At 43.7% G+C, this 22,818-nt stretch overlaps 1 protein-coding gene across 1 annotated transcript in view; it reads right to left on the reverse strand.

The window, feature by feature from the left end:
* Window positions 1-5,619, reverse strand: part of COL1A2 (collagen type I alpha 2 chain) — a 42,228-nt gene extending 36,609 nt beyond the window's left edge. The window contains exons 1-4 of the mRNA XM_054816219.1: window positions 5,412-5,619; window positions 3,007-3,017; window positions 2,370-2,387; window positions 1,663-1,698 (exon numbers count right to left, since the gene is read on the reverse strand). Coding sequence (XP_054672194.1) covers window positions 1,663-1,698; window positions 2,370-2,387; window positions 3,007-3,017; window positions 5,412-5,481 — 135 coding nt within the window. The 5' untranslated portion in view covers window positions 5,482-5,619. The remainder of the gene's footprint in view (window positions 1-1,662; window positions 1,699-2,369; window positions 2,388-3,006; window positions 3,018-5,411) is intronic.
* Window positions 5,620-22,818: the final 17,199 nt, after the last annotated feature.

Consider the following 22,818-nt stretch of genomic DNA (forward strand, 5'->3'; position numbering starts at 1 on the left):
CTAGAGTCAAAAAGAGGATTACAAAGTGAACATTAGAAGTGAGTAAATAAATCTCTGAAGGGATAACTTCATTAACAACCAGGCACCTACAGCACACACTACAACAGTGCTATATAGCAGTTTCAATAAATGTCTAACTTTAGAAAATAAGCGTAGCCTGAATTTACATTGCCTTGCCACACCTTGTATCAGATATTTATTGTAGTTTCATATTTGAGAAGATTCATGGGTGCAATATTGGATTTATGCTACCAAAGTGCAATCTCCAAATTGGGAAGTTTCATTTTAAGCAACCAAATTTTGGACCCATGAACCCCAAGTGACCCCTGTGGACCCACACAGCCTGTCAGGTTATTTCAGTGACAGCCTAAAATTTGACCAACTGAGGACTGGCAGAGGTCAGCTCTACTGGTACAAACTAACATAGATCCAAAGTCAAAGGCCAGTTTCTAATCAGTCTAGACTATTTGCTGGTATAGTTGCAAATTCAATGACAATAAAACAGTGCTTTTCTACAGATTTTTGATACTGTCACTCTGCTTCCACTGTCATAAATTTTACAACGGCTTGAAATTACATGTGTTCAATCCAGCAACATTTGTCTTTATATTCTTTCATCCTCAATGCACAAAGCTGGTCAAGTTTTGCCATCGTGGCAATTGAGGTAAGGTATTTCATTTGGTCTGTATTTTGGACTCAGTTCAGTGCTAGATGAAATCCGTAATAAAAGTCTTACGGATTTCTAAAGGAGCAGGATTAGGCTTGCTGCCTTCAGGACAAAGCATGTATATAATTTCATTAAACAAATTTAGTTAGTAGTAGCCTAAAGCAAATATCCATATAGATATACTCTTCCTAATAGTTCCCATTACACTTGTCAGCATATTGTGATCTAAGAAATCTTCAAGAGCTATCTACCAGTACTATGGCATTTTCATTTTCAGAAGATACAAAAAAGACACGTAACTACACACTGCCCAGATAAGGATGTGAATTTCAGAATATCGCTTTACGAAAAGCAGCAATGATGCAGAAGCCAATCAGAAAAGCCGATATCAGCAATATGAATGAACATTATAATTATTTTCTAATTATACATTAAATTATTCAACTGTCCTTATTTATGGTTACTTTTACAGTAGCCTTTAACAATATCCACTATTTGACTAATAGAAGGTAGATGACAAATGCCTAGCTGCGAGAGGTTTTTCAAGCCATCTTTGGAGACACAGATAATCAACAATCCTCAAAGCCAGCTTTGTCTATTCAGGTTTGATGTAGAGAGCTTATCCATATACCATACTGTTCAAAAACTACATCTTTATGTGTCAACTTTCCCTTCTGCATTTTCATGCACTATTTCCACTGTGGGAAGTTGGAAAAAAGTTTTTCAATCCATCACTTGGAGTGCTAAGCTGCCGTCTGAACTCAACCACATCTGCTCAGGCATAATGACCATAATTAGGTTGGTGAGGTATTGCTGGAGCAGAATTTGGTAATAGATAACTTGGTTTCTTTTTAATGAAATTGTATATGCAAGCTTCTACAGATACATTCATTTAATCTCACATCGATGACTAAACTTAGTTTTTTGTCCTGCTGGTCTTCCAACAACTGTTGCTCAAAGATCAAAACCAAATGAATGTCAATCTAATTCCTTACCCTTTCTCCCTGTGGCCCTTTGTCTCCTCTAGGGCCCTGCTGGAAGAAAATAAAACTTAATGAGTTACCATGGAAATTTTCCAGGACGATACAGGGAAACAGATACATTAGAAATAATTAGCGTACATGAAAAAGGGAAAGAAGACTGCACATAGAGGTCCAATAGCTATTTTCCATAGACAGTATATTCTTTTTCCACAATAAGCTACTGGAAATAGATTAGTCACTCTCATTACTATGTCAGTTAGAAGTATCACTGCACAGTCCACAGAAGTACTTGCAAAGTTGGGTTTAGTCTCTAATGAATAACTGGTTCTAATTTAACAGTAGCGACTTTTAGAAATAAAATAGAATCTATTTAGCCTTTTAGACCTGTATGGATATTGCTGTACTGTTCAATTCAGGTAAATCTTTCCAAAGCAACTCTGGTTGAACAAGACTGCTACTTAGACGCAGTTTAGTTCTTGGTAGGCTTAGTTCTTCTCTTGGGTAAAGCGGCTTAAATCCAGTATTTCAATTTACCCTGGTGTTAAGATGTTGCACCCATTGTTCCCTCCTCATCTCAGTGCTACTGCTGTTCTCAAGGAACACTGGAAATAATGAATGTAGTCAGTTTTCATTTCATCCAATATTCAACAAAATATTAATCTGCCTTAGAATATCTGATATCATTTCCATTTCCACACAAGAAAAACAAAAATGCTTACCTTCCGCCCTGCAGGTGCCTGGAAAAAATAAAGAGAAGAATTAAAAAAAAAGATACAATTTCTCCCAATATTTTAAACTAATATAATGTACAAACTTAGACTCATCTTCTTACATAACTACAATTTTTCTCAGTACAGTATATTTAAATATGCCCTATGGTTTAAAATTACTATGAAGGCTAGTAGTTTATTATATAGCAAAGATACACGTAACTACATTAGAACATTCTGTTGAAGACTGACAATTTTACACCTATTACTGCCTACAAAACTGGCATAAAAAAGTCACACCTGAGTTCTTCCATAATCCTTCTGTGCAATGAAATAGACTGCAAGACTGGCTTTAAAGCACAGTCATCTCCAATCCAAACTGCCAGGTATAATGTCCAAACACCACTGCTCTGTTACTTTCTCCTCATGGTCTTTACACCTATGAAGGCAGTCTCTCAAAAAGGCCATCCCACTTGAGAAATTGGGGTGGGTACATTTCCAGGCAGTCCCTTCAGGATCTAATTGGTATCTTTCCATGACCATCTTAGGAATTAACATTAGTAAATAATACTGCCACAAAAAAAGAAGTCTAGCCTGTTCATTGAAGTTGAGAGTTACGTATTAGATAAAAAATAAATATACTGACCTCTCTCACATCTGGAAAAAGAAGGGAAAGAAAAAAAAGGAGATAATTAGAGTGTGGATTCAGTTATTTTACAAGTTTTACATTTCAATCCCTTTAAAATGCAATTTTGTTAATTTTGTTAATGCAAGAAACATTTTCTTAATGTAATTTCTTACTTTTAAGGTGATTATCTTAAACTGTAGACTCACATGTGAGATTGCTATGTATTTCAAATTCCAAACAGACGTGCTAATGAAGTTAAACCAAGTAATATGGTTGATACAGTAAAAAGCAGATATCTTCTATAAGCCTCCTCTAAATATGCTTAAACATTTCTCCATGGGAAAAAAATGCATGTATGTATTTTCACATATGCGTGCATGCAACGGATGAATAAACCCAGATAGGCTGACACATGAAGATATTAAATTATAGGAGTAATCTTAAATTTTAATATAAATGGCCCCATCTTACTTTTTATGGGGAATGGTTCTGCCCAAACATACCTATTTTCACAGTTTCCTGTAAAATGTCATAGTGTGTAACAGGGAACAGTTTGAAGCTCATAAACACCAAACAGCAAATAATTTTCTCTCTGTATGTTATTAACTACTAAGTATGCTCTTGTTAATTCGTTGGAGATACTAATTTTCAAAAATCTCTTTTCTGAATTTTAAGCAATTAAAAATCTATTTTGGCTGAAACTTACCACGGTAAAACCATCTCCCATCACATCTTAATGCCAGCAGTTTGACATTATTACTGACTAACAGGTTGTTGGGTGTTTTTCCACAAAGTGTCACTTTGGCAATGTACGATCACACTAAATTCAGATGATTCATACAGTCCAGCAAAAAGGTAACAATACTAAAGTGCTGAACACTATAAAGCACTGAAATACCACTGCAGAACACCGATTGCCTACACTAACTCAACAGAAGATTAAAAATATTACTGCCCCCGGGGGATGGTGACGCTGGGGACTACACTATCTTGTCTGGGGAAACGCGGGGGCAGTGGGTACGGCAGGATCCCCACAGGAACCGTTCCGGCTCCTCAGCCTTTGCGAAGGCGCTGCCACCGCTGCCCGTCACCGGGGCGGGGGGAGCGGGGGGAAAATGTCCCCGGGGGGGCGGCCGCGGTGCCCCGGGACAGGCCTCAGCCCGGCCGCCCCGCCAGAACGGCCCCGCCGATGGCCCGAGGGCCTCCTCCGGCCCACGGTCACCGTGCCGCCCACCGCCACGACTCCCTCACCGCCACGACTCCCTCGCTGCCCCGCCGCCACCCCACGCCTCGCTGCTGGCAGCGGCCGGCAGGGGCGAGGCGGGGCGCAGCCGACGGCGCGGGTGGCACCTTCCCGGGGGCTCCGAGCGCCAGGAGCGGGCAGCGCACGACTATTCCCTCCCTCCTCCGCCATGGAACGGGGCCAGACCCCAGTTCAAAGCCAGTCCTGCACAAGAACGGCGGCGAGGCGCTAAGGGAGGACTTCACAGGATGCTGCCCAACAGGCAGGCAGGGGGAAGGCTCCGCCTCTTCCCCAGCCCGGTGCGTGGGGCGCGTTTCTCTCTCACGGCAGCGGGTGTGTGAGGAGCTGCGCTTCTCCGTCAGCCAGGGTGGAGACTAAATCCTCTTCCCAGCGTGTGGCGGAGAGCCGCGCTGCACCCTCGGGAAGCCCCATTCCCTTTTCGCACTAGATCTAAGCAATATTTCTTCCCTGCCTCCCTCCTCCTGCCTCGTACGGTCTTTCCCTCTCTGGAGACCCCCGGGAGGGCGGGCTCAGTGTCCGGGGAGCCGCGAACAGCTTTCCCCCGCCGGGCTGGGTCGGAGGGCGCCCGGCAGCACGGCGCGCCGCAGCGGCCCCGCTCCGCCTCCAGGTGGCGCCGCCGTGCACGGAAGAGCGCGGCGGGGCGGCGGCGGCGAAGGGGTCCCGCACCCAACTGCCCGCCGCCCGCATGCCCTCTCCGCGGAGGGAAGGGGCGACCCGCCGCTCTCCCACTCCTCTCGGGTCTCCCGCTTCGGAAAGCGCGCCTGAAGTCTCACAAAAGTGCCGTCTGGGTGCAGCCTGGATTCTTGCGCTCGCCGTAAACGCTCTCCTCCTAGCCTTTAAGCATCCGCGCTTGAATTAGGGCTTTGCATTCTCCTGTGGATATCAGCCGGTCTTTGGGTTTGGTTGTTGTTTTTTTTTTTGGGGGGGGGGGGAGATCTCGTTGGCCTTTTGCCATCTTTTTCTATTTCTGAGAAAAAAAAAAGCGCTAAATTCTGATCTGGGATGGAGGTGGCAGTTTTATGAGATGGTCTCTATAGCTTGGGAAGCTGCAGCACCCCGCAGACTACCATCCGTGGGGAAGACGTCTGGATAGAGAGCAGAGAGTAGGACAGCCACCCCCTGACACCACCCATGCCACAAACAAGCTAAAAGCACTTACGTTGGCCTGTTGCTAGGTATGAAGTTACTGCAAGCAGCAACAAAATCCGTGTATCCACAAAGCTGAGCATGTCTAGTTGTAAGACATGCAGACTCCTTGTGGTGCAGAGTCCCTGGTCGGTGGTTAGCTATTACCTATGGGACGCAGGCATACAGTCTTGAGGAGTAACTCCAAACTTAGCAGAAACCTGCTGCCCGGGATGCTAAATTAATCAAGCCCCGGTCCGCCGTATTTATACCGCAGGAGGGTCCCGGGGCTGCGAGTCACCGGCGGCGGCGCAGCCAATGGGCGCGAGGCGGCCGCGGGGCCCGCGCGGCTCCCAGGCCGTCACGTGCCCCGTGTCTCCGGCCCGCCGCGGCAGGCTTGGCAGCGCGGCCGCGGGGCGGAGGGGCCGCGGGGTCGGCGGGGGAGGGGGCGGAGGGGGAGCGAGGGAGGCGGCGATGTTAAATTGGTTCCATGCTTTGAGGACGTGGACACTTTGAGGCTTTCGGAAGGAAAATCTGACTCGTCGTCTGATTTTTTTTTTTTTTTTCAGACGTCCCCCGCCCCTCGCCCTGCTTTTCTGGGCTGCGCGGCCGGGAGCCTCGCCGGGCGGTCGGTTGGCAGCGGCCGGGAGGGCGCTCCGAGGGCTTTCAAAGCAGGAGCTGTCCAGGGCCTGCGGAGCCTCCCGCCCCGCTCGGATCGCGGCGGGGAAGCGGCCAGGGGAGCCGGGAGGAGGCTGGATCCTCTGTCCAAGCCCTCCCCGCCGTCCCGTCGCAACCGAGGGCAAAAGGCGACGCTCCCCCTCACCAGAGGTCCCGAGGTGCCCGGCCCCTCCAGCACGGGGTGCGGGCAGCCTGTCACCCCGGTCCCTCTCCCCTCGCACTGCCCCGCGGACAGCCGGCATGGGTGCTCGGCTCCCTGCGGTGTGCAGGGGACAGCGACAGCCCCAGCAGCCCGCTCGCAGCCGACCGCGGCAGAGCCCGTTCGCGTCCCGGCGGTTTGCTCTCCCCAGGGAGGTCTCTCGGGCCAGGGCGCGGGCAAGAGAGCCGCGAGTTTCTTCTCCTGGCTTCGCGGCCGCTCGGGCAGTGTGCGTGTGTGAGGGGCGCAGCCTGCCGGGACACCCCGGCCAGACGGCCGTCCCGAGCACTTCCCGCCTCCCGGGCCGATAAACAGAGCCCCACGGCGGCTCTCCGGCGCAGGAAGGAGGATGGGCGCTGCCGGCAGCTCCCCTTCCCGCCGGCCACCCGCGCACCCAGCTAAGGGGAAAGCTGGCGGGGTTGCTTGCCACGTCTGTCCGGCAGCCGGCTTCTCCCTTCTCGGGGGGGGACGAGCACCGGGGGAGGTAGGGAGGGGCGGGTGGGTACGGACGACGCCGAGAGCCCCGCGGCGCTCAGGGAGGCCGACGGGGCTGAGAGGAGGTGCCCTCGCCGTGCCTCTGAGGGCTGGCAGTGACAGGCCGCCCCTCGCGGCGCGCAGCGGGGCCCCATTTTCCCACCCCGGGCGCCTCTGCCCCAGGGACTGGGATCGGGGGACTGCAGTCACTTGGGGTCGCCCATCTCGGCCCCCGCCGGCCGGCCTCTGGCCAGCGGCGGCTGAGGGGAGCTGACGTGGTCCCGCTGGCCGGGCCAAGCGGTGGCCGCGGCCAGCCCGCCTCCCCGCCCAGGGGCTCCTCCAAGGCAGGCAGCCGGCCCCCTCCCGGGCCTCCTCTGCTCGCTGAAGGGAGTCCCGGGCAGAGGTAACGGCGGAGGCAAATGGGAGCCCCGCCTCAGAGCGGGCCCCCCTCTCCGGAGCGGAAGGGGCGCCCTTTCCCTCCGCCAGCTCCTGGGTGTGGGTCGCCAGGCAGGCGGATCCCGCTGAGACGCACCAGCGAGCCGCACGGAGCCTCCGCGCTGGCGGGGCAGCCGCGGCGGAGGGGAGCGGGAGGGCTCCTGACAGCCGGGCCGGCGGGGCCTCCTCCTGTCCACCCCTGAGCGGAGGGGGTCGTCTCTCCCGCAGCCTGTTTGGGGAGATGCAGAAGGTGTATCCAGCCCTTATTTATAAGCTGCCTCCGGGTGGGGACGCGTACAGAAAAGCATGGGAAAGGTGGGACGTGGGTGTCCATCTGAGGGGGTCCCCGCAGAGGTTGTATCCCAGGGGCACTGCCAGCCCCGAATGCAGCAGCCCTGTGCCACGCTTCCACGCGTGTCAGGGAGAGCCTGCCATGGCCAGGCTGAACAGCCTGCCTGAAGCCGTCTCCGCACACGGGACGTTCCTTCGCTATCAAGAGCACCGACGAAATGGATAACGTGCGTGACAAGCAACCCAGGGAATTAAACTGCACATGAAATTAAACCTTCAGCTTCCATAAAAAAAACCCCACAAAACAAACCAGCATTAGGAAAAGGTGTTCCAACGAAATATGCCTGACCATAAAAGAGGAGCCTAACAGATGATGACAGATCAAAACATTGTAATAAAAGTATATGGCATAAACAGTACATAAGTATTCTTTCAGATTATCTTTCATGTGAATGGCATCGATTTAAATCAAGTAGGATTTAATATTAATCTGGTCAGCAAAGTTAACTACTTTAAAGTTTATACCAGCATAAACCTAAAATAGCTCAGTGAGCTTCAAACAAGTTGAAATAATAATTGAAATTAGACCCGAAGCACTGAGGCTCAAGCCCAAGTATTTCCTGACACCTCCACTTCCAGTGAATAGTGGTGTGGTTTTTTTTTTAAACTTGTCCCTTGAAGTCAATCATTTGACTCTATAGCCAGAGTTTTTCTTCATTTTGTCACATCAATTTTGACCCTGCTGCATCAGCAGAACATTTATTGACTGATTATAGTAGTAATTAGACTCTTTTGAGATAAAATCTGTTCTAATTGCATATATATGTCAGACATCTGTTGCTTACCTTCTTTTATGCATGTTTTCAATAAATGATAACCCTTTTCTACTAATGGAATACTCTGATGGTGCAAGAATGTGGACACATGAATCCTGACCAAACTGAACCAAACCACCGTTCACCTCTGTCCTACCCATGAAGTTTCACACAGGAGAGAAAAGCCCTCACCCCAAAGAAGGGAAAAAAACCCCTCAAAGATGTGGATTTTCAACTACCACATCTACCATAAAGCAAATGCCTGAGGGGGGCACACAACCAGAAGCTCAGCAACACACAGCTGTTGTGATGACATGAAACTACAGCTCCTAGGCTTTGCAAGAGAAACATTCTTGGTTTGCTCCAGCCATTTCAGGGTTGGTGCATATGGGTAGAAAAAAAAGGAGGTAGAGAGTAATAATTCATTGGTATGGCTCTTTTCCCATGTCTACAGATGTGTCTTCAACAAACCACCATGCTGAAAAATCCATAACTGAAGTTCTCTAGGACCAGCAACTTTGACGTAACAGCCTCAGATGTATACCTGACCTTTCTTCACTAACACTCATCCGTAGTCTTCATATTTGAGGAAAGATGAGGAAGGAAAAAGAGGAATTTCTTTTCCCTCTAGCATCAGCACTAATTCAAGCAACACCACGTGATTTTAAGATAAGTGACAAAGGCCCATTAAGTTGATCTTCCTGCAAGGTGTCTTTATCATACAGATACTGTCACAGCTTCTGTTGTGAAGGTAGGCTACATTGCTCATCTACTATATCTAAGCATGCAAAAGTAATCTTAGAAACTTTGGAAAAAAAATACTATTTAAAAAAAAAGGAGTGCTCAGTGAATTTGATTCTAGCATGTGAATTTGGAAAATATTTTCCCCTCAAAATACAATTATTGCAAATGGTTGCTATTATGCAAATACCTTTACTAGGACAGGGACTCCTAAATTAACAGAAGTAACATGACAGCTTTTGGAGCCATTAGCATACCACAAGTGATTTGATCAGCCAGCTTTAACAAAGAAACATCTAAGAACTCATTTTCCCTTTGGATCATTTCTGTTTAAAGGAACTATTTCACACTGAAGACAGTAATGCCTATGTCACAATTTAAACCAAAACTGATGATAATAAAAAATAACCTCTGGAATATTTGCTGTTAGGGCAAGCATTGAAAGGCATGTGTTTCCAGGTGATGTCAAAACAGATTTAGATCTTGTCGTTTTGATCAATTCATTAGAATGCAGATGTAACGTTTTGAAAGCTATAACTGTTTTTAATACATAGGCTGGGAAGCATTTGCCCTGCCTACTCCTTCAAAACTCACCAGCCAATCATTGAGCCATTATCCAGCCAAACAGTTCAGTACTGTCTGGTCGGTACCATATTACAAGAAAACAGGGCAATGCCAGAGCTTGGAGAATGATCTGCATCTTTTTAGGCTGTCCCCAAACCTTATGCCCCACAGTGGATAACCGGGTTTGGTGTGCGCTCAGATCCCAGTTCTCAGGCTGGTGTGAGTGAAGAGCCACAGTATTTGTGGTTGTTGCAAACAGTTACTGATTTCTCTACACCTATTGCAACACCAAGTTTCACATGTGTTTAGGTAATGGATACATGTCCAACTATAGAGCAGTAAAGGATGAGCAACAAAGCTGTATAAGGGAAGCAGTTTCTGAGTGGGAACCCTTTGAGTACTGAGGCTGCTTAAGTGACATGATCTGGCTGTAGCACAGTGCTTTGGTCTCTCTTTTGTAGGATACATAGAGATATGAGGGTGTATAAGATTTAATGCAGCACCAAGTTAAACCTTGGATAGATTCTAGTTGGTGTCTGCTGTGTAGACGTATCAGCTTGATTAGAGTTAGCTTTAATAAGTGTTTATGATTCTGCACTTCACATCTTAACTTGGTTATAGTCAGTATCTTGCTCTGCATAACAAGGAGACTAGTACTTTGTCAGTGGAGAAAATACAGAAACAGTGCAATGCATCCCCCTCATTGCAATTCATTGTTTCATTTTTGATGTTTTCTTCCTGACTGCTTAGTTAAAAAACCTAACAAAAAAGTTATGCTATACTCTTTATAGGAAAATTCTGAGGAGATACAAGACAGTGCAAGGAACTTCCCTAAGTCCTCTGAACCCTGTGTTGAAGGGTCAGCTATGCTAAGCTCCTGTGGTCAGGACACTGTTCCCATGTAGGACTAAAGGTATATAGAAGTCTAAAAGCATGGCACTGGTACGTACAGAGAGTCATGACTTGGATGATCCATGGATCATCATTTAGAGGGAATCTGTAGAGTGCCAGGAACATTGTTCTTTGTGCAAACAGCTCATAGCCATTGACTTCTAATACTTCTTTGATATTTTAAGACAGTTCTTTCAAAATGATTTAAAATGGCTTTTGAGAAGTAGTTCAGCAAATTGACTTTTAATGAGAAACAAACAGGTTCTGTGTGAACAGCTATGGCAGCTGCCTCCTTTAGTTTCTGTTTCCCAGTCGCTGTGTACACTTGAAATAAATCATCATTCGTTAGTCTCAGCAGGAGCAATGGTCATGGATTCTCAGAAAGGAACAACTGATAGACAGAAAGCAGTGCATCAGACCATGGGGGGAGTGCTGTTGAAGGGATCAGTAGACAAATTTAATGGAAATTTTTCCTCAATTATACTTAAAGACAAAAAGAGAATGGCTCAAGGCTGCTTCACTGAGACTGAGATGTCTAGTTATCCTTCTCAAAAGTGGTAAACTTCTGCAGTGGCAGTCAGTGAGCTTTCCAGGTGGTGCTTACTTATTTGAAGTATATGCAGTTTTTCCTTTTTTTTTTTTCTTTTTTTCTTTTTTGTCCTCAAAGATTACATATTTAGGAATTGAGGAGGACAAAACAAAGGTTTAATCCATGTATTGATAGAAGGCTCAGTTGGTTGTTACTGGAGCCAAACCAATTTATCAAGTTTAAGTAAATTCAGGACACATAGACTACTTTTCAGATCATTATCAACTCAATCTGTTGCTCTATGACACTGAAAGCTATCCACTAAAATAAGACAATTATTAATATGCTAGTTTCCTTTACATCTGAAAGCTAATTTTAAAATTGATTTTTTAAGACCATTAGGACTTCACCTCCATTCTGTTTAATAAAGCTGTAAGTTTGCACAGCTGTTATAAACAGTCCTCTGCACTGGCTCTGATTCTCTTCTCACTCAGATAATAGCATGGAAACTCCGTTGACTTTAGTAATAGCAGAGCCAGGCCAGTATTCACTATAGTTGTAAATCTTACACGCTCAGAAAATCTCACAAGTATTTAAGCCATATCACAGAGCTTTTTTACTTTTTTTTTTTCAGCTTTAACCATCTAATTAGGTTTTTTGGCCCATTCTTTTTGCCAACCTTAGAATTGTGACTTGAGGCATACAAGATTCTCATCAAAAATAGAAGGCAAGATAAAATTAAGGCAGACGGTCCTTTTAAAATGATCATCGGTCTCAGCAAATTCTAATAAAAGCAAATTAATGTTGGTGAGAATACATTCTCTGTATGAACACACATATTAATGGATGTGTGTAGACAGACTCTAAACAAGTTGGTAAGTCTCTAATGTGGTGGTAAGTTCCAGTATACCAAACTTGTACCACTGTTAATCAGTATATTCCAGAAATGGAGATCAAGTAACAGCATTAAAAAGATTCCATTGCATCTGCACTGTGAAGTGACAGCTACAGACTCTTAGCTCCTGGGGACTTTCAGAATTTTCTTTATGAGAAAAGAAAAATGAAAATGCAATGAACATCACTTGTGGCAGATCTGTATAGATCCATTCCTTCACATTCTCAACAGGCATGGCAGTGATAAGGTCAAGGACTCAGAAGTATATGAATCAAATAAGCACTGGAAAATATAAGAGGTAGAGAACAGTGGAGTTATTGAAAATAAGCAAACATGATCATGGGTTGTATTTGCTTTGTGTGAAAATGTATTTGCACAGAAGGTTCTGGAGGGTATCATATAAAGTTCTAGTTATTACTTGGTGCAATTATTATAGCAATCAAAATCACACAGGCAATATTACAGGAGACTGCCAAATCATTGGTACTTTGCCTCGAAATTAACTACTGAAAAAGTTTGCTGCAGAGTTAGAATATTAAAAACAAACCAAAACAAAATGAAAACCAAACCACCAAACGAACCCACAACCGAAACTGTTTATAGCAGGTGGAAAAATAATCAGTCTTTTTTGTTATCTTCAGGTCCTGAGTTTCAATAAGCGTAATACTAAATGGTAGTTTTCCATATCGAGCAATGATTTCCAGCTACAACAAAGAGTACATAACGTTTAATGGAAAGAAGTCTGTCTCAGTGAAGGAAGCACCTTCAACCTGAACCTTCATTATATGAATACCACTTGGTATGCATGCTGACAGTTGAAAATAAGCAGGAGTGCAAGTAAAGGCTTGTTTCAGACAGCGCACATCACTGAAGTTAGCTTCTGAAGCAGCTAAATTCCCACAGGCAGTGGGTGTAGTTTTCAAATGCATCTAAATCCTACTTTGAAAAATGAGGCAGCATGCAGATAGCAGTAAGACTCAGAAACAACATTGCCGTGTCAGTCCAGGCTCTTCCATGACTTGAAAACTTTTCACCCCATGTCATCCCTCAGAGGCAAAAACACTTCTGCACAGGCCTGAAGTGCTTTCATCTCCTGCAGCAGGTGGACGTCTGTTCTGCTTCACGTGTAGTTAGAAGCCCTCATTCTGGAGTGAGGATGACAAGGAAATCATCTGCATGCTGATTACTTTCGGATGTCCTTCCCACAACTTTCTACTCCCCATTCACTGAAAAGAGAAACAAGATCTCCTGCTGCAGACTAGGAAAAAATCCCAGAGCATGTGAATACAAGGACTCATGGCATATGCTCATGTCACACAGAGGCAAATGTGAAATCTCCGCAGATGCAATCCCTCATGTAAGGCTTGGCTGAGTGCAGTATCTTGCTGTGTCCCAGAATTACTTGTACACCACAACATTCCCATTTTTAAGTGGTAGAATCAATGAATGGCATGCAGTATAGTGCTGTTTCTCCCTACAAGCATTTTTAAAGCTGGTTGTGCTTTGTAAAAGCATTTAATAAGGATTAATAGGTAATTGTATTTTGTAATAGCAGGTAGTTTTGTAGAAAACCCCAGGTGATTCTATGAGTGGTGGAACCAATAGACCTTAGAGATAGAAGTGGCATACAACCTAAAAACCTCAGGTCCTCCCTTCTCCCAGATTACCGTCTCAAATCCTCTATACCTGCTCCCTCTCACTAGGCTCAGCTCCCTCCTGTGCAACTAATTATCAGCTGGCAAAAAGCAGCCCGTGCTGGGGCTAGTCCTCAGCAGGCCAGGGCTAGTCCTCAGCAGGCCAGCATATTTGCACTGATTAGCCTGCTGGTAAACCAAACTGGGCAGGCTCTGACTCCCACTGCAGCCTTTCCTTCTTGGAGTTGCTGATTTTAGTCTTTTCCCTCTGCCTTAGTGCCAGTTTCATGAAACTTGCAGAATCTTAATATCTTTGTGGGTTCTTCCATCAGTGCTGCCGAAGTGGGCTACAAGGTTAGGAGTTATGGGGGGATGCGATGGGCAGGCGAGTAGAGAGAATGCAGGTGTCCCATTACTGAGGTCTGTTGTGCCTTCAGACCAAAAATACGTTTTGCAGAATGTTGTTGGCACTCTTCAGCACAAAATACCTTATTAGTATTAACTTTCCTTGTTAGCAAATACTGCTGATGGATAAGGAGTGATAGCTCTCCATTCTCTCCCCTACAAAGTTTTCCACTCTTTGAAAATGGTTGCTAATCCTTGTCTCGGTATATTCCTACATAGTCTTGTGAGATGAAAAGCACCCTTGTTGTAATGGTGTACTCCACTTTTTTAACAGTATGATATTTTCACATATCAAATTTTAATAAGAAATGTGAAATATTAAGCAATAAATCAGTAGACTCCTTGAAACTCCGCAAAGGGGAAATTGGCAGGTGAGAGTTGAAGCTTGTAGTTGCTGCACCATAGGAAGCTAAAGGCAGTTAGAATATTTTAATAAAATATCACCTCTTCTTTTTTTCTTTTTTTCTTTTTTTCCTAAGTGTCTGCTACTGGTCACTGTGAGAGACAAAGCACTGCATTACATGCACTTTGATTTGACTTTATAGGGCAACTCTTAGGTTCCAAAGTACTTGTGAAAGAAAAAAACCACAATATTGGAAGAAAGCTGAGTTTTTTAAACAGACAGGTCAATTGTATCCATTTATTTTCTATAACTGGTATCAGTACTGAGCCTGTGTATTTAAAATACTTTTTATTTCCTATATAGTTTGCAGATTCAAAATGTTTACTTTTTTCTTCTGGATCTTTCTTGGGCAAAGTCTGTAGTTTAGATTATGCCTTAAACTGCTCTTGAAAAGTTAAATGGAAAACTAATGTACTTGACAGGTACTCTAAGAAAAGTAAGACCATATCTACAGAATCTATATTACTGAGCAGGTGGTGCATGAGAATAGTTAAGCTGTCTGAGCTTAACCTGATTTTGGTAAACAGACATGAGAGAGAATATTTTCATTCGTAAATTGTTTTTTATTTTGTGACGTGGAACTAGAGGCTCAGTAGGGTGTAGGGATAAGATTTGGACAGAAGACCTCCAGATGCAAAGTACATGTACAAATGTCTGCTATCTTACAAATAAAACTATATTTTTATAGTTACTCCATTTTTTATCATTTTAGAAATTACAGAAAGAATGATTAAGAAGTAGGATTGGTGAAATTTCTGTGGGCGTGCAGGCCCCAGTCCTGAATCACTGGGGTGTCTCAGTGGATACACCGCAGAAAGCCAACAGGCTTTGTCTCAGGAACAGCGTTGGGAACTTAGCATGGTCCTCAGTGGAACTGATGCTATGCTGCCCTATAGGAAAGAGAGTGATGGAGAGTGGGGCAATATCATGAGTGAGCAGGCTGCCCTGCTCTGAGGTGACCACAGGTAGCGTACATTAAAAGGGAATGCTATGGTGCAAGGCTCGAGGGCACGAGCTGTGGGGATTCTCCAGAAAGCTATGCTTTCTCAGGATAATTTGGGGTTGCAGCCTAAGTAGCCTGCATAGCCTCAGGAGGTGAGGTTCAGCAGCTGCTCAGCCTTTCCCGCAGTGGTCACAGGATTGGGACTACAGGCTGCAATCACCTCAGTGATTATCCAAATTGGAAACAAAAATGTTTTCTTAAATAATTTGTTCCAAAAAAGTCTCATTGAATGGAAAAGGAGCAAGCCAACAAAGGGTTAAAGTGCCTCCAAAACAAACCAGACTGGCTAATTAAGTGAGTAATTACAATGTAACAGGTCTTTGGCTTTTGGAAGGCTACTCTGAAAGGTTTCAAACCACAGAGGATGGTGCCTCTGTATTATAAAATTGCTATAGAGCAGTGTGGGGGTCATGCCTACTACAGTCCCCTCAAACACAGGAGAGCAAAGCAAGCTAGCTACAAGCCTGATTCAAGCTGCCTTCCGTTTGGCTAAACTGAAAACGAAAAGATCACCCTTTATGAGAGAACACATAGCTATATCCACTCTTCTGCTATATCTCTAGCAGGTTTAGACTGTGGATTATGCAGCCAGCTGAAGTCAAACTCTCTCTTAGCCATCAAATAACACTATTGACCTTGACAGGCATGAGAGGTGGGCCCGTGTGAATCGCATGAAGTTCAGCGAGGCCAAGTGCAAGGTCCTGCGTGTGGGTTGGCGCAATCCCAAGCACAATTATCGGCTGGGTAGGGAATGGATTGAAAGCAGCCCTGAGGAGAAGGACTTGGGGGTATTGATTGATGAGAAGCTCAACATGAAGGGGCCTACAGGAAAGATGGTGAGGGACTGTTTATGAGGGAGTGTAGTGACAGGACAAGGGGTAATGGGTTTAAGCTGAAGGAGGGTCGATTTAGGTTAGATGTTAGAAAGAAATTCTTCACTGTGAGGGTGGTGAGGCACTGGAACAGGTTGCCCAGAGAAGCTGTGGATGCCCCATGCCTGGAAGTGTTCAAGACCAGGTTGGATGAGGTTTTGGGCAACCTGGTCTGGTGGAGGGTGTCCCTGCCCGCAGCAGAGGGGTTGGAACTAGATGATCTTTAAGGTCCCTTCCAACCCAAACCATTCTATGATTCTATGATTCTATTGTCATGAAATAGTAAATATTTTTGAAGTAAATATTTTTGTTGCAAGTGAAATGTGCCTCCCTCCATATCCCTGTCATGAAACTGAAAGACATTCAAATGAAGGCAGCTTTCAGCTTTTCTGAGAGCTGCTGTGTACTTCTGGTGATACAGTCTGACTGCATGTGTCCCCTCCAGAACTGGTTTATAAACTTCATCTCAGCTTAAGTGCTCTTAGGAATTATTGCTTGAAGCTATTTGCATTCAAATAGAGAATGTGAAAGAGTTACATGAGCCTTAGTTCATTATTTTCTGTAGTAAATATTCATGCTTTTATCTCTTAATTTTAAATGTTGAGACACTTTGTGCTCTCATTGGTGTTCAAACTCTAGTTCTGCATTGGCAGCATCAGCTGTGTCCAAGCTCCCATGACCTCTGCAATCTTTGTGCATCTAGAGACACATCAGTGTACTCAGTCTTGCAAGTTCTAATATTCTAATAAATACTCTAATATTCTAAATTCTAATACTCTAACAATTTAGCCGTTTTAGCTTAGGTAGATGCATGGTTCAAAATTCAAATGTTGTCATATATTCTGCATCATTGGCTCCAGACAAAATTTGCTTGTTTATCACATGCAAACTCCAACCTCTCTGTACAGATACTTGATCATTGGAGGTGTCTGAGTGGTAACAAAGGGAAAAGCAAACTGCAGCAGAGAATGTGTGTCTTAGCTTGCATAGGAGTTCTCTTTTTTCTTTGCTTTGAGTTAATTTAATTTTCCTTAGCTGCTTCCAAATCCATAGCTTACCCTGAAACTCAGTGTTGCCACATTCCAGATGACTTCTCACTGGAGTTGCCCAGCTGAACTCTTATGACTTTGTTTCCAGACTCTCATATTTCTCAGCTCTTTCCAAGTTGCTGGAACTGCTGCCCCTGTTTCAAGGAAGATCCCTACTGAAGAGGAACACGCAAGCTTGCTGTCCCTTTTTCATGCACGAACATGAGTTTGGGGTTAGAGGAATGACATTCTTGATGTTTATGCAGTATTAACTGCAAAGACTGTTTTTGAATAGTGAATTTTGTCATACAACTCATAGTATCTTAGGATTTCCTTCAATAGCAATAGAGAAGCAGTGGGCTTGCTTCTATTTTAAATCAACAGGAAAACTCTGTAGGAACTGAACCATTCTGCTTGATGAGCAAGGGTTAATTTGCTCATGGGTTAACTTGGCTCATGAGAAATTCTCATGATGCACAAATTTGACTTAAAAAATCAGATAACCTAAAGAATAGCGTAGAGTTTCCTTTCATCCCCATTTGAGGAAATACAGAAGGAAAGGTTTCAACAGAAATAGAAGACAACTCGCAATTAGAAAAAACCTCCAATTTATTTAGCTGAATGAAATATGATGATTTTATCCTAGGCAGTGGCTTTTGATTAGTGTTTGCTGATCATATCTAGAACAACAATATTCCTCATCTACTATAGGAAATATGCTGAATTATAGAAAGACTTTATGTAATACATAGGTAACAAGTCCATCACATATCAGGTATGAGATCTGCTATTCATTGGAATTAGGGCTACAAAAGATCAGTTTGAGTCACCTTTCCCTTGTGGGCCCCTGTCTCTGCAGCTTTGGTTCATTGGATTGACTTCTTCCAACAGCTAGGGAAGTGAGGAGAAAAAAGAATCAGAGGGCTTTGAGGGCAATGCTTCAGGCTTTTACAAGGAAACCTTGCTCAGTAACTAGCATGGAAATGCTGATGACATAATTTGAGCAGCTAGATTTTCTCATGCTAACGCAAAATACAGGGGGGAATGCCTAGGAAGTATTAAGGTTTTAAAGTTTCAATTGTTAAAGAAGAAAACCTGTTGTAAATTCATTCCTACACTGTTACACTTCAGTTCTGAAAATTTAAGTTTGCTCTCTCTCTTCCAGCTAAGGTTTTTTATCAAGAATAGTATCTCAAGAATAGAGGAAAAAGTATACTTTGACCTCAAACATTCCAGGTTCTGATGAGTTCTGTATCAAAAACTTCAAAGCAAACTTCTTATCATTGAAAGGTTGCCAAAAAGTAGAGCACCTGTCAAGGGATATCCCATATTCAGTGGGTGCAATTCTGTCTTGTAATTGCTGGCCTTTGTTCCCGGACTGACTGATGGGGATATCTCAAAGGGGGTGAGTGGGAAACCTTTTCTTCCAGGACTGGCAGTGAAGATGCCAGACAGGCATTAGCCTGCCTATGAAAACCATCAGGACACTAAAAGGAGGTAGCAAATATCTGTGGTAAAAACAGGAATATGTGAGAATAAACAACCATCTCCAACTACATCCTAATTTCCTTCTCTAGACTGATGACTGAAAATTATTTTTACTTAATAATCCTTGCCCCTAATATCTTAATTGTTCCCCACAATTAGCTTCTTTTTCTACACCTACAATCCTCTTTGTACCAATGTTATTTTCTCAGTTCCATTTTGTCTAACTGAAAACCCCCAAACTTCTAGCTTCTAGGTTAATTGTTTGTATACAGAACTGCATTTGACAGTTGCAAAGTTGCTAATTAAAAATAAAACTGTACCAAATCTTACATGGATTTCAGGTCCTCAGTTCTTATTCCAAAGTAACAATTTCTCCTAAACTAAGGTCAGAGCAGGAGCAAGCAGGGTCACTTATTAGAGATCCAGAACTAAATAATGATCATATTTACACCTGGGGGAATCTATTGCAGCACACCAGAGAATTTCACTGATGCAAGAATCACACTACTAAAAATGACAGCACTTTGGCTCTCATTCTCAATATCCTTGCCAAAATTAGACTGAGAAAAGTGAAGAATACACTCACTCCCTGCAGTATGTTTCATAGTTTTCTTCTCTTTGTTTTAACTTATGTTGCTGTTTTACCTCCCATACGCCAGCTTGTCAGTTCAATCAAATTTCATTCAGAAATTTAACTAATGAGTTACACGATAAACATGTTGCATCCACCAATATTGAGTTTTCAGGTCATTAATATAGTCAACAGACTCAAACAGATTAGTTAGAGCCCCTATTTGCCAATTTAACAGAGCTTAGAATATCATAATTTCAAGGAGCCATTAAGCTTCCAGATAATTTCTTAATTTCCTGCAACAAATGGAACATTTGCATAGAAGTTATATAAAAATGTAGCACGATGGTATTTGCAATAAGACCAGCAGTCAAGCATTTATCATCACCTGAAACCACTGATTTACTAGTTAACCTCTGACAATTTACCTCCTGGGTTCTTCTTTCTCCCCCTGCATAATGCCTATAAGGGCCTTCATTTACCTGACTTACAGATGTGTGATGCATGCTAATAGTTTCATGCTGGCACAGCATCTTTGAAGATATGAAGTTCAGCAATGGTGCTAAATATTCTTCTTTTAGTCAGCTCTGCCTTAATTTCAACTGACGCAGAAATGTTAATATTTTGGCACAAGCAGACCCTGTGGCTGAGCTCTAATATCGGTCTGAACCTCTAGTGTTGCATCTGTTCACTCAGCTCAAGCTACACCTGGGTGTTACATCTCTCTGAGTAATTAATACTTCAAGAGCTGTCTTTCAGTTCTTGCTCACACACTTCTGTTAAACTGCTTACCATTGCTGTATGTGATCTTTGAATATTTATACTTCCACCAAGCAGAACGTCAAGCCTTATTTATTACTGAGTTGGCATAATGACAATTAAAGTCAGGAAATGGCATTCTCGCTACCTGGATTCCTTAGTGGATATAATTCAGCTTTTCAGTCTTCTTCACACTAGGAAGGTGTCTGCAGACACTGTCTGACCATTAAAATGCCACTTGGAAGATGCTGTCTTGATGACCAGCTCTATGTTAGTCAGTCCTAAAGAAATTTCGGAGGGAAATTTATGGCTGATTACGGTTCTGAGGGTCTGAGACACTAGTCTTAAACCACAGCAAGGTGACTGTGCTCTAGCTATTCTTTTTATTTCTTACATATATTTCTTAATGAATTTGCCAGAAATGGATTATATTGTCACTTGCAGAGACTTTAGCTGTCAAGTTAGGCTGTAAAAGAACTAGAGCAAACAGGAAGCCCTTGTCTTCAAGCCCTAATTTGAAGAATATGTGTGTTTACAGAGAGCCAGCTAACAAATATTTTGCTATATGATCATGCTGATCAGAGATCTGCAGAAGTCTGTTGGGTAGGCGGATTGTAAACACATTGTGCACTTCAGTGCAGGGGTAGAAGACAAAGCACAGGAAAAAGATGCAAGGAGGGACCTAGAGGGCTTGTGGCCAAGATCAGGAGATGGCTTAAGGCAACCTTTTTGTCTTCCAGGTATACCTGTATGTATGTATATGTGATATAATCTGTTCTTAAGGTTCAGTCTTACTCACATTACCACCTTTCAAAGAAAGCAGCATGTTAGAAGTGTCCATATTTCCTGGATTTGGACCATAATAAATAAATGTTCCAGGACTTGTCCCATAATTAGCTGACCAGGATTCTTGTATGCTTTCTGCACTGCAGGTGAGTGTGTAATAAGCTGGGTGCTGTGTGGGTACAGCTGCTCGGGTCACTCAGGTAGTGCTCAGGTAGCATGGAAAAGAGACAGAGGGAAGGTGAGGAGCTTTGCAAAGTGTCTGCTGTTCGTCTGGCACCAAACGTCTGCCTCTCTCCTGATGGACCAGGAGCTGCAGTTGTGTGCCAGCTGTGGGAGAGGTAGGAGCAGTGTGCTGTGTGGGAGAGACTGCAGTGGGGCATGAGAGGAGCTGTACTAGCAGACAGTGCTGCCTTTGCAGGGAGCGGGTGCAAACACTGGTGAAATGGGCATCACTTTCCACTTGATTTCTGGGTTGTTCTCTATGAGCTACTTAATGCAACTGGGTTTAAACAGCTAATAACTGGAGAGCCTGGACATGAAGCAGGTTGACTTGCTCCAGCCTGTATAGAAGATACTTCACTTTCTTTTCTATGAGCTCTTGTGTTTCACTGCTATGAGGTATTAGAATAGTTTCTTTACCGTACTGTGTGCCCTTTGATGGCAGATGAACATACACCATTCCTTGGAATAAAATACTCTGTGGTCACAGTCATTGGCAAAAGAAACACAGAGCCCTGTCAGTCTTCACAAGTCTTTGTGTACAATGCAATCACAAAGAAACACATAAGCTACTGCATACAGGTGGTCTGACAAAAGCTCTGGCACCAGCTGAGCTGCGATCGGTGTCTCTGAGAATGATGAAGAAATCTGTGACAAACATGAGAAAATGAGATTACCTTCTCTCTGTTCCCTAAAGGGATAAAGTAAGTTGTATTAGCTTGCAGTTTACATGAACTGAGTGTGTGCACATAGACAACACCACAAACAGCAGATATGTAAACGTATCTTAAACCACTAACTCGGCTTGTTACTTGTTTCCATCTAAAACTGTGTAACTGTGGAAGTTTGTTGTGCTCTTTGTGAGAGGGAGGACCTAAATCTGTACTTCATGGAAGTGTTTGGTAAGTAAACATGTTAATCAGATTGTGGGTTTGCTGTAGTATCAATACCAGAACAATGCTCCCTGTTACACCATAAAATCTCTGTTGGTATTTATACGGAGTGATCAGCCTTTTTTTTTTTTTAACTCATTGAAGGCTACTTTTTGATGGACTGGTCCTAAAATCTGCTTTTAAAAAAAGGAAAAAAAATGGAATGAAAAAGTGGGAATTCTTCATAGTCAGTTCTGTGTCCCTCTGACAGCGTAATTAGGAAATCTAGGAAAGAACCCATGTTCCCTCTTCATGTGTCATGCAACAGCCATCACCCAAAGTGGTGACTTATTTTGGACTGAGCTCCCTGTGCTCAAGGAACTGAGGAGCTGCCTTTTTTCCCCCAGCAGATTAGGTAGACTGAAGCTTTTGACAAGATGCCTGGTGTTTTAAAGATTCTAGAGCGGCAGAGAAATCATGAGTCAGAATAGACCTAAGGAATGTTTTCCAACCCGAATAGTTTATTTAAGTGAAGTGCAGTCTGAAGAATGGGGGTGGGGAGGGAGAGGGGACTTCGGCTCAGACATTCTTAACGATTTCAGCTGAAGTTTTTCAGATCCTGGGGAGGAGTTATTTTTCTTAACCCTCTCATTAAAAGTTAAGTATCTGAATAGCTACAGTCAAGGCCACAGACAATCAATGCATCTTTTCCTGACTACAACAACAAGGTCTGTATTTTCATGGAGATTCAAAGGAGGAGAATAAAGACACAATCAGAATAACTGACATCAGTTTTCTGAAAGGGAACAGAAAAGCTTCCCTCATTTACCCTACTTTTAATCTGGTGTAACTAGTTAATTAAATGAAATTTCTTTAGAGTGCCACTAGTTTG

This window comes from Grus americana, chromosome 2 (assembly GCF_028858705.1).
Source record: "Grus americana isolate bGruAme1 chromosome 2, bGruAme1.mat, whole genome shotgun sequence".
In the NCBI taxonomy this organism is placed as follows: Eukaryota; Metazoa; Chordata; class Aves; order Gruiformes; family Gruidae; genus Grus; species Grus americana.